A 12,721-nucleotide genomic window follows, 5' to 3' on the forward strand; every position below is an offset into this window, starting at 1 on the left:
CCACCTCTGGATATTCGCATTTACCCAAAATGCGAATATAAACTTGAATGGAAACACCAGAAATTCGAATAAAGGTCGAAATATCGCATAAATGTTTTTACGCTTGGAGGGGGTGGATTTATCAGCGTATCGACAGTAGGAAGATGCGAACTTTTGCAATGGAAACAGATTTTGCGAATTAACGATGACTACCAGATGTGACTTCACTTCCGCTTTATGCTACTCCGGGGGGAAATGATGGCGATTAGCGCCAGGCAGTCTGAATGAAATTGAATGTAACGTTCCCAATTCTATGTATTAAATTCTAAAAAACGACCCTCAACATTTGGGAAGGCTAAGCCACACAACTAGTTCGTTATAATCTGACTAACATCATGCTTTGAAGGCGACTTTACGACGATGAGGACGGTGATCATCACCATCACCGGGTGATGACTCAATCAAAGCAGGTCTCCGCTGATAGAGATCTCTTACAGGCACACAGGCACGTTACGCCTCCTCCTGACGAGAAGCGCCACCGACTGCTCAACCTGCCGACTCCCAAAACTCGCTAAACAAAACTGAATGGAAACATGCATAAATTCGCATTTTATTTTGCGGATTTTCACAAAATTCGCTTGAATTATGCGATACATTTGGATGGAAACCCAGTTAGAGACTGAGGGAGAGAGAGAGGAGAGAGAGAGGTGGGAGAGACTGAGGGAGAGAGAGCGGGAGAGATACTGAGGGAGAGAGAGAGGGAGATGGAGAGGGAGAGAGAGGAGAGAGAGAGGCGTGAGAGACTGAGGGAGAGAGAGCGGGAGAGATACTGAGGGAGAGAGAGGGGGAGAGAGACTGAGGGAGAGAGACTGAGGGAGAGAGAGCGGGAGAGATACTGAGGGAGAGAGAGCGGGAGAGAGACTGAGGGAGAGAGAGCGGGAGAGAGAGAGACTGAGGGAGAGAGAGGGAGAGAGAGAGGGAGACGAGAGCAACTGAGGGAGAGAGAGACTGAGGGAGAGAGAGACTGAGGGAGAGAGACTGAGGGAGAGAGACTGAGGGAGAGAGAGACTGAGGGAGAGAGAGACTGAGGGAGAGAGAGACTGAGGGAGAGAGACTGAGGGAGAGAGAGACTGAGGGAGAGAGACTGAGGGAGAGAGAGACTGAGGGAGAGAGAGACTGAGGGAGAGAGACTGAGGGAGAGAGAGACTGAGGGAGAGAGAGACTGAGGGAGAGAGACTGAGGGAGAGAGAGAGGGGGGGAGAGGCTGAGGGAGAGAGACTGGCTGAAAAGAAGGCTTAAGCCGTCTTGGTGCAACCGGCGTAGCTGTTAGGTCGTAAAGTTACGACCAACTTAGCTTAAGACCAGTGTAAGACCAGTTGGTGCAACTGGCCCCTGTAGTGTATTAACAGTAGATTAGTTGTGTTGGCTGATAGCCTACAGTAAGTAACCTCTTTCCCTGCATCCATGATATAGCCTATTAAGATGAACCCCACACGTGGACCATTTAGATATACTGAAATAGGCTAGAATTAAATTCTCACACATCCCTTAAAGAAACACACATTGTTTACATGTGTATGTTATAGCCTATGATGAAGGAAACCTCTAATTACAGTAAGCGTGCAGTTAGAATGTGGACATTAGATTAGGCACAACATATGTTTTAGCCTAAACAGAGTGATGATATAAATATATAGGCTACAATGTAATAAGCCCTGTTGTATTAACCTACAAACGATTGGTAGATGTATCTATAATGACCGCTGTGTTTTGGATATGTCTGATGCACATGGACAACCTGGCATTTACACAAATGAATTGGAGGGAATGAAAGAAGCAACACTGATTGGTTGTGTGGATGTTAACGGCCTCACCAAGCTCACCACGTCTTTGAATCATTTAATTAATTAATCCTCTTAGTTAATCCTGCATGAATCACTGTTGCTGCGCGAGCGCAAGTGACATTCTGCGCATCACGGAGAATAGCAGATGACTTGGGAACGCCCATTCATTTGCTCTGCGCCCCTCTGTCTGTGTGTGTGTGTGTGTGTGTGTTTGTTTGTTTGCGTGTGTGTGTGTGTGTGTTTGTGTGTGTGTGTGTGTGAGAGAGAGAGAGAGAGCGAGGATGTGACAGTTATAGAACACAGTGTTATTGGTATGCGATGGTGTTGATGTGATGTATGATGCGATGGTGTGGAGATGTCCAAATTATGCATGGAGATTACAGTATCCATTGTGCAATTTAATTCAAATTAGTATATGACATTTGTTTTGGAATCTACGGATTCGCCTGTTCACGTTGGTTTCCAGACCAATACAACGATGCCTGGGCGCCGGGCCAAGTGAGCCTGACCGAGAGAGAGGGTTGGTCAACAGCTATGAGGGTCGAGGTAAACTGATATACCATTTATGTGTGCTATATGGTTAGCATGGAAGATGTATGTTTCACCCCTAGACAACAAACGATGCCAAAATTACTTAATGAAAATATATACATCCATTTGCGACCGTAACATTTGAGGCCTCGTCCGAATGGCGCATCGTCTCCAGAGTCTCCACCCTAGAAATTGAGCGTGTGAGCTACTCAGTGACATCATCACTGATTTGTGACCCATATTGTGACATCATAAATGTTGCGTCATTGTCTAAGGCGGGCAGTGTTAGCAAATCGTGACATCATCAGCGATTTGTAACACAAACCGTGACATAATCAAATCCCACAACATGTTCCGCCCATGGCGCATCGTCTCTAGAGTCTCTTAGAATTGCTAGCATTATTAAAATGCCTCCATCCTCTCCAGTCTCCTCCCTATAATCAAGAGTTAAATTAGATTGTAGTTTGCAGGCTGCCAGGTTGGGTTGGGGTCGCCATTGTCACATATTTTAACGGGGTGAGCTGGCTCTCTTAACGGTTTGGTTTGGTGCCGGCCTTTAAAAAGCCTGACCCACACAGACAACATAAACATTCTAAATTACCCCTATACTTCCTGTTGCAGTGTTTGCTAATACAATAGCTGGCAGCAACACAGTTCTGTGAAAACTGTCTATATGTTGAGGTTTAGTCAAGTCACCTATTTAAGACTGAATGGATTGAAGAGGAAGGAAGTGGATTTCCTTGATTTCCTTTAAAAAGAGCGCAGGAGAGACAGAGGAGACGAATGGCAGATTCTACAAGAAGAAAGTGAGTCAAGTGGAACACAGTCAAATGCTGCTGTGAGCTCACAATGGATTTTGATGAATGAAGCCAATGTGCTCAATCAAAGTGTGGAACGTAGCGTATTGGCTGCTTTTGACCATGTTTTAATGTGAAGTGAATCAACTATCAACTAACATGATGCTGATCATCATCTTAAATCATCTTAACACTTTGAGTGCCATGGCCCTTGGGCAAAAGGTGCTGTACTGTGCCACATAGGCCGCAATGCATTTTAATATAGCCATATCATTTTTTGTGTTCCTCTTATATGGACAACCAATAGCCTCAATGAAACTTTGAACCCTTCTGTTTCATTTAAAAAAAAAACTGTGTTTATAAACCGTTCCATTTTGGAAATACACCCCTCTGAAAAAGAGTGTTTTCGACCGAAAAGAGCATGCTGAAATTAGTTTTTGAGATAATCACATCTTTATGTTAGAAAGGCGACAGAATGAATTCTGCTTTGAGTTCGAGCCTGCTGCTTGCTGCCTGGGTGTGTGTGTGTCAATGGTTGTATGCTGTTAGTGCCCTGCGTGCCCACCCCCCTCCTCCCCCTCCTCCGTGGTGGGAGGAGTCGAGTGTCTCTGCTCTGCGGTTTGCTCTTTTTGATCTGCACTGAAAAGTCCGCTGACTGCATCCCCCGCTCCTTCACAGCGTGTCCTCGGCTCCCAGCCGAGAACAATGTAACCCCTCAGAAAGACGCCGCTGTCGCCATGTCGGCAACTAAATCATATGGATGGACCATCGCAGCGCACACGGATGGGGCTCAACCGTGGCAGCAGATGACTGCTGTTCACAGGCACAGCCAAGTAACGTTATGCTTCAAGCATATCAATGGCGATTTCCGTTTCCTCATTACTTCTTCTCTCTTTTCTCCTGGCCTCTGTCTAATCGGGAGGGCACTGTCGCCACCTAAGGGTTCTGTAAAATAGGCTAGACACATTCAACAGCTCCCATATTGTAAGAGGCGATGTAAGAGGCTTAGATCGACATTCCCCCGTCAAAATATGAATTTGGAGTTATTGACGCCATTCGGCGTCGCTGGCACTCAATGTGTTAACAACAGTAAATTGCTGAAAAAGCCAAACTGCATAGATCACCTTTATTTTGTCACCATTCTCTCTCTATTGGAATCAATGGAGAAATGTCTCTCTGCTGCTTCTGACTTTTGTTCATCAAAAAAGAAAAGAAAAATACCGCTTGAATTTCAGGACGTTTTTCTCTCTGTGGTGATCTGACCTGGGACTGACGTTTGAATGCAAGCTAAATAAATAAATAAATACTGAGGCGGGCATTTATTTTTCAAAACGTGTAGCGACATCCGGCCAGTAAAAGGGAACTGTGTCTATATGGGACTTGGCTTTTAATTGAAGTTTTATGGTATTAACAGACTGACTGTTCATTTCTTGTTTCAGCCATCTTGTTTCAGAATAGGATTTGAATGAATAGATGTCACACATGAGCTTTCTATTTCAATAGAAACTGAATCAAACTAAATACACACTTACACTTCCTCAGGCCTGGTTTCAACCACCGCTCTGCATCATGGTCCACACTGTGGGGGAGGGCGGTAAATAAAGTCAGACAGCATCATCTCTTTGATCATGAACAAATAACCTTCATAACCTTCCATGAGGAGGGATTTTCCAGACGCTGTGATTCATATCCTCCATTCAACATCAAACAATATTCCTCAGCTTCAACTTTATGAATCAGAGTCAATGGGCCTGTTCGGATAGCTCTACTCAGCGTACTTTTGATACTCCAATTGAAGAGGTAGTGTGTTCACACTGTACACACTATATTACTTTTGTGTAGGCGAGAATGCAAGAATTTCTGAGTACAGACCGGGGGCTTACTCAATATACTCATCTCCCCCATAATGCATTGTGACTCTTCAGGTGGAGACTGAAGTCATTGTCCAACACGGTATATTTTTTACATTTTTCACACTATTTCATCATTAAATTCACTTCTGTCACTATTTGAGGTGGATAACCAGGTGTAAATTAATTTGACAGCGCCAGCATTATGAAAATCTGGGGGGAGGGGGGGGGGGCACCTTCTGTGTCGCAATTTTGTTATGGCACAAGACCACATGCCAGGACACAAAGGCCATTGTTTTATTGACATCATGAAGAGTGATTTTCCTGAAATGTGTGTTAAAATGAGCCAATGACACATCCTTTGCATAAGGCAGGTTACATTAGCAGGCTGGTAGCAGGGCACTGCCAAGGTGGCCTTAGGGATCTCAGGGCATCATGGCCAGTGGGAGGGGCGCAATTCCCACCATGCTTGGCCCCGTTAGATAACTGCAACTGTAAATGTGTAACGTTAACAGTGATGAATAACTGCTGTCCATTAGGGACTGTGGACTGGACTGATCTGATGACACCGACCGAGCGGCGAGCACCATGGAGGCTAACGTTATGGAGACCCAACAGGCACAATGCTGTCATATATTACGTTTAAAGTGTTGTAACGTTAATCTGCATGTGGCTCATTAGGTGTTACTCGTATGCTCTTCTGAGACGTCTAAAGTTAGGTACATATAGCTGATGAGTTTAGTCATTAACCCGGGATCATTGCAATAACATATCAGCCAAAATGCTGCTACGCAATACAATGATTTACTATTTAACATTAATGGCTGGTGAATTTGAAGGTAATCTGTCAGTGCAATGTTAGATTTTCATGCTTGACCAGAGGATATTGTTATTATTTGCTTGCTTTTGTCAGAATAAACAGAGATTGCCTCCAAAGAGATCCAATTGTGTTATTGTTGTTGTATAATGTGCTAAATCATGTGACGTTACATCTGAATCATGTATCACATGCAGACGAGGAGCTCATTCTCTGTTGTCTGGTCAGAGGCACGGTTTGATCAAATGATAAGATGTTCATGTTGAGTGAACGCCAAACAGCTGACTCTGACCAGCCCTTGACCAGAAGATGTTAAAGGTAGGGATGCACCGATCCACATTCTTTCTGTTCTGATCTGATTCTGATATACTATGTCCAGCAGCTCTCCCTGTAGAAAACCCTGTGGAAACTGGCCTTATTTCTCCATGCTGGCCAGCAGCTCTCCCTGTGGAAAACCCTGTGGAAACTGGCCTTATTTCTCCATGCTGGCTAGCAGCTCTCCCTGTGGAAACAAGTTGTCGGCTGCTGACATTGTGTTCAGCTTGACAGCTTGATTTTAATTTCTATTCATTTTTCTAATTTCTATTTTGCTCCACTCAGCTCAGCTCTGCCTGGTGCAGCTAGTCCAGCTGGATGGTGGTTCGACTCATTACATTTACATTACGTAATTTGGCAGACGCTTTTATCCAAAGCGACTTACAATAACACATTTTTGTCAGCAATAGAGCAATCTACTATGCAACACAGTCTATGACAACTACAACATCTGAAGGAATAGTGGTAAAGTTATGTTCGTATTTTTTTTCCACTTTCTTTTTTTTAGAGAGAGAAAGAAGTTAGTTCAAGAAGGGCCCAGATGGAGCATGAAAAGGTGTGTCTTTAGTCTTTTCCAAAAGACTAAAGACACACTTGAGTCATGTCACTCACACCTCCAGGCAGGGCTTGCTTGTTTATCCACATTTACCAGTGTGTTGGGAAATGTATACATTTTACAATTTACCCTTATTTAGACACATCTACCATTCTCAGCCTGTATACAATTATAAAAAACCTACAAATGCTGCAAAAAATGTGTGTGACTCTCAGTCTTCTAGCAGATGGTCCCTCTCCATACCTGAGTCTCCACTGTCCAACAGACAACAGCTTCACTGAGGCTCCTGGATGATTGTAGCTCAGGTCCAGCTCTCTCAGATGGGAGGGGTTGGAGCTGAGAGCTGAGGCCAGAGAAGCACAGCCAACCTCTGTGAGCAGACAGCCTGACAGCCTGCACGCACGCACGCACGTACGCACACACACGCACACACACACACACACACACACACACACACACACACACACACACACACACACACACACACACACACACACACACACACACACACACAGGAAGACACACATATGTTAGGTTAGGTTAAGTTTATTTGATATGGACATCACAGAGCATTGGAGATGTAACATACATGTATGCACAGATACACAGTGTTAAGTGTTCATAGCGGAACGCTAATTTTCAACACCTGTCCACAGGCGACTCCTACACCAAAACACAACCCAAGAGGACATACCCAAAAAGAAGCTAAATCAAATATAAAAAACCACAAGAGTAAAGCTATACATACAAATGTATTGACTAGAAAGTCACTATAGAAAGTCACTAAAATACACCCCAGAGGACATACCCAAAAAGAAGCAAAATCAAATATAAAAAACCACAAGAGTAAAGCTATACATACAAATATTCAAGGATGTACATACAATACAGTACACACAATGTACACTAGGGCTGGGCGATATGGCCTCTAAAGAATATCGCAATGTTTTTCGGCTATATCGCGATACACGATATATATCTTGATATTTTTGAAATCTCTCATAAATGCTCAATTTAACCCTTCAGGGTTCATACACATTTTGACCAATGGATTTCCATGACTTTTCCATAAGTTCTTAACCTGTATTTTATGCACACCTGGGGTAAAAAAGAAGAAGAAAGAAAGGGCAGGTCAGGTGCTGTCATCCTCGACAGCACCCTATCATTCCATTCCCACATCAACAACACCATCCGGTCCGCCTACTTCCACCTTCGCAACATCAACCGACTCCGCCCTTCACTCACTCCCAACAGCGCCGCAATCCTGGTCCATTCCCTCGTCACTTCCCGCTTGGATTACTGCAACTCCCTTCTCTTTGGCCTCCCCCACAAACTCCTCCATAAGCTTCAACTGGTCCAGAATGCTGCTGCCCGTATAATCACCAGAACCCCTGTCATCAGTCACATCACCCCCATTCTACACCAACTCCACTGGCTCCCCATCAAACTACGCATAGACTATAAAATCCTCCTCAATACTTTCAAGGCCATCCACAACCTCGCCCTCCCATACCTGTCCGACCTCCTCCACCTCAACATTCCCACCCGGTCCCTCAGGTCTGCCTCCTCCATCAACCTCACTGTCCCCCCTGCCCGTCTGTCCACCATGGGGGCAAGAGCATTCAGCCGCTCTGCCCCTCGCCTCTGGAACTCCCTCCCCCCCCGACATCAGGAACATCGACGCCATCAATTCATTCAAAACAAACCTCAAAACACACCTGTTTAGGCAGGCGTATATCTGAGACACATTTCCCGCTGGTTGCTCTGCTGCAAGCTCTGTGCTTTTTTCTGTCATGTAATTTAACTGTTTTGATTGTATTTTTGTAACTGTTTTTACTTGTTGTACGGCGACCTTGAGTGCCGTGAAAGGCGCCTTATAAATTAAATGTATTATTATTATTATGTAGATTCAAGATTCAAGATTCAAGATTTTTATTGTCACTCCATGGTACAAGTACCACGTGTGAAATTCTTGTGCAGTGGACTCCGTTTACGACATAGTACAAATAGGCAACAAGCAATAAGTAATAGGCAATAAGAAATAGGCATCAATAAGCAATAAGACAGCAATAAGGCAAGAAATAGGCATCAATAAGCAATAAGACAAGTCGGTGGCTTATACGACAGTGGCATATTCATTGCACATAGGTGCACATGTCATGTGCATACGTTAGACGTGTTCAGACATTCCAAATTCGACGTTTTATACATACATGTGCAAATAGCATGTACCTTATTAAACATACACTTAAATTTACAGTTAAACGTTAGGCACCTTATTAAACATACACTTAAATTTACAATTAAACGTTAGGCATCCGTAATAGTAGCAGCTGCAGTACGGTACGGTACGACTACTGCACTATTTGTGCATATTAAGGAGTCTCGTGGCCTGCGGGAAGAAACTGTTCCTCAAGCGATTTGTGCGTGTTTTTGGAACCCTGTATCTCCTCCCTGAGGGTAGCAGGGAGAACAGGCTGTTGTGGGGATGGTTTGTGTCTTTGATGATCTTCAGGGACCTCCTGAGGCACCGCTGGTTGTACAGTTCGTGCAGTTCTGGCAGTTCACCTCCTGTTACGTGCTGGGCCGCGCGCCTCACCCTCCGTAGCGCTCTGCGGTCCATGGTGGTACAGTTCCCGTACCAGGCGGTGAAGCCGCCTGTCAGCAGGCTTTCAATGGTGCCTCTGTAGAAGTCCCCGAGGATTTCTTTCCTCAGCCCGAATTTCTTCAGGCGCCTGAGTCCGTGTAGTCGCTGTTGGGCCTTTTTGACAACAGTGGCGGTGTGGCCGGCCCAGGTCAGGTCCTGGTGGATGTTGACTCCCAGGTACTTGAAGCTGTCCACCCTTTCCACCACTGTGCCGTTGATGGTGATTGGGGGGTGTGCGCCCCCCCCTCTCCTGTAGTCTACAATGATCTCCTTGGTCTTGGAGACGTTCAGAGAGAGGTGGTTGTCCTGGCACCATTGTTCCAGTACCCCCACCTCCTCTCTGTAGGCCGTCTCGTCGCCCCCCGAGATCAGCCCCACGACCGCTGTGTCGTCTGCAAACTTCACAATTGTGTTTGAAGTTTGAGTCGCCACGCAGTCGTGGGTGTAGAGGTCGTACCAGAAGGGGCTGGAGACGCACCCCTGGGGCGCTCCTATGCTAATGGTCAGTGGGGAGGAGGTGAGGTTGCCCACCCTCACCACCTGGCGGCGGTCTGTCAGGAAATCCAGGATCCAGTCGCACATTGCCGTGTTTAGTCCCAGATCCCTGAGTTTGCTTACCAGCCTGGAGGGTACTATGGTGTTGAATGCTGAGCTGTAGTCCACGAACAGCATTCTTACATAGGTGTCCTTCCCCTCCAGGTGGGACAGGGCGGTGTGGAGCACGTGTGGTCGGGGGGGGGGGGGAGGAAGGGTGGTGGGGAGACGGAGAGGGGGGGGGATGGTGAGGGGGGAGGGGTGGCAGGGGGGGGGAGGGGAGGAGGGGGGGGGGGGGGGGGGTGAGGGGAGGGAGGGAGGTGATGGGGGGGGGAGAGTGGGAGAGGAGAGGGGAGGGGGGGTGGTGGATGGGAGGCGCGCTGGCAGAGGGGTCGAATCTAGTGTAGAATGCGTTGAGTTCATCCGGTAGGGTGGGTGACGTGCTGGGGTTCTGTCGTTTCACCTCTTTGAAGTCTGTAGCAGCATGGAGGCCTTTCCACAGGTGTCTGGGGTTGTTGGTGTCCAGTTTTGACTCCAGCTGCCTTCCGTAGTCTCTCTGTGCTTTTTTAATAGCGGTCCGGAGGGCATATTGTGCCTGCTTGTATTGATCTGGTGTGCCTGAACTGTAGGCGGTGGTCCTGGCGTGCAGGGCTGCCTTGACCTCGCTGTTGATCCAGGGTTTCTGGTTGGGCATTATTTTGACTTTCTTTGTCGGGACTATGTCGTCGGTACACTTCTTAATGAAGCATGACACCGTCTCTGCGTACGCGCCCAGGTCTCCTGCCACTCTGAACTCCTCCCATGCTACTTGGTCAAAACAGTCCCTCAGGATGTCGTCTGATTGGTCTGACCAGCAGTGGGCGGTTCGGAATGTTGGGGACTGTTTTTTCAGTTTGTGTTGATACCTGGGCAACAGCAGAATGGAGGCGTGATCTGATTTGCCAAAGGGTGGACGGGGTACGGCCTTGTAGCTGTGGCGGATATTTGTATAACATTTATCCAGTGTGTTATTGCCTCGAGTGGGGAAGTGAACATGCTGATGCAGCGTTGGCATTCTTCCTTTCAGGTTTGCTTTGTTAAAATCCCCGGTCACTACCAGGGCCATTTCAGGTTGTTTAGTCTCATGTGCGCTGATCGCTCGTTGCAGCTCTTTCAGCGCAGCCGTGGTGTTTGCCTGTGGGGGGATGTATACACCCATCACGGTTACTGTACTGAATTCTCGGGGACTCCAGAACGGCACGCATTGGAGCATTACATATTCTAGGTCCTCCGAGCAGTATCTTCCTATGACTGTGTTGTTCACGCACCAGTTTTCATTAATCATAAGACATACGCCCCCTCCCTTCTTCTTACCGGATTGTTCGTTTCTGTCTCCTCTGAATACACTGAATCCTGGTAGCGCGATAGAGTGGTCCGTTGTGTCAGGAGTAAGCCAGGTTTCCGTTAGGCACAGAACATTGCATCGCGCTATGTCTTTTTGGTATTGTGCACGCGCTCTTAGTTCACAAAGTTTATTTTCCAATGATTGAACATTTGCCAGCATTATGCTGGGGAGAGGTGGTTTATCCGCACGCTTCCTCAAGCGGGCGAGAAGCCCCCCTCTCTTCCCCCTCCTCCAGCGTTGTTTTTTGAGTTCAGGAAAATCCGTAAGATCTGGAGCTTGCCAGTTGCTGTTGGGATATATCCGTTCTTTCCTGATTTTGATCAGCGCGTCCCTGTTGTATTTTATTCCGACGCTGATTTCCGTGTTATATCTATATAGTAGTGAGCAAAGATGGATGATTTAATATTCCATAGCTTTGACCTAAGCAAATCTGACATCACTATTGTGATATAATATGATTGTTTTAGTAAAGTGTATCACTCAATAGTCAATACAAAAAATAATGGCTTTTATAGAACCGAAAGCCTAGCTGCTTAGTCTGCCGATAAAACATAAAAGGCAATTTAGACTCTTATTGGCATGACGGCAACATATAAGCTGTCTGAATTTTGCATTGGGCCAGTTCTATAGTGAGGCATGGAAAGCCTCACTATACGCCATCATATCTGTGTCGTCTCACTTTTGACTGAAAAATTATGCCTCTAGATGAAAGAAAAGACACTATGTGATGATGTTGACTTTTATGTAAATGTGCGCATTCGTTTTCCTTATAGATTACGTTTAGATTATAGACTACGTTAGCTTCACGTTACCTTGCATGTAACGTTAGCGTTAGTTGCTTTTGGAGACACAAACCCTGGACGTTTCATTTTGAGTAATGCATGAGGTTCTCTATGGTTTACGCCAGCTCTGGGAGTATGAAGTGCTTTAAATGCGGGGATTTTGGTCACAATAAGCTTGTGGAGCGCTGCCTGCAACTAGAACTAGGTAGCCACAACCAGCTAGCTAACGTTAGCCCCGTTAGCCCCCATCACAACAGCTAACGTTAACACCAAACAAATCCGCTGCCTCCTCCCCACGTTTGGTTTAGCGTAACGCCAGCTCAGACTTTCCCCTAATCTCAGAAACCTTGCGGGACATGTATAGCAAATTGCAATAGTGGTTGTTTCGTTATAATTTGAAACAGTCAGCAGCCACACAGGAGGCGGCCATGTTTCGCCTTGGTTGCTGGGGACGGGTGTGTGAGGCGGTTTGACGCATTTGACGTGTCCATGTGATTCCCCCTCCCTTGAGTGTGACAGAGCTCTCCCTTGAGAGGGAGAGCTGGCAAGAGGAAACGTGAAGCGAGTCATGCCGGCGGCTTAAGTTATAAACAATGCGTGACAATTATACTTGAATGTTCGCGATATAGTCATTTCTACATCTCACGTGGCACAAGCCGCGATACATCGAGTATATTCGAGATAT

The 12,721-nt window shown here is 46.2% G+C and overlaps 1 protein-coding gene across 1 annotated transcript in view; it reads right to left on the reverse strand.

Moving 5' to 3' along the window:
- The window catches only part of LOC310791570 (stonustoxin subunit beta-like), a gene marked incomplete at both ends in the record, with an annotated part of 11,014 nt that extends 2,717 nt beyond the window's left edge, over window positions 1–8,297 (reverse strand). Inside the window, 2 exons of the mRNA XM_083653237.1 lie at window positions 4,684–4,730; window positions 8,203–8,297. Coding sequence (XP_083509363.1) covers window positions 4,684–4,730; window positions 8,203–8,297 — 142 coding nt within the window. The remainder of the gene's footprint in view (window positions 1–4,683; window positions 4,731–8,202) is intronic.
- Window positions 8,298–12,721: the final 4,424 nt, after the last annotated feature.

The sequence above is a fragment of the Poromitra crassiceps genome (genome assembly GCF_964638095.1).
Source record: "Poromitra crassiceps genome assembly, chromosome: 16".
Lineage (NCBI taxonomy): Eukaryota > Metazoa > Chordata > Actinopteri > Beryciformes > Melamphaidae > Poromitra > Poromitra crassiceps.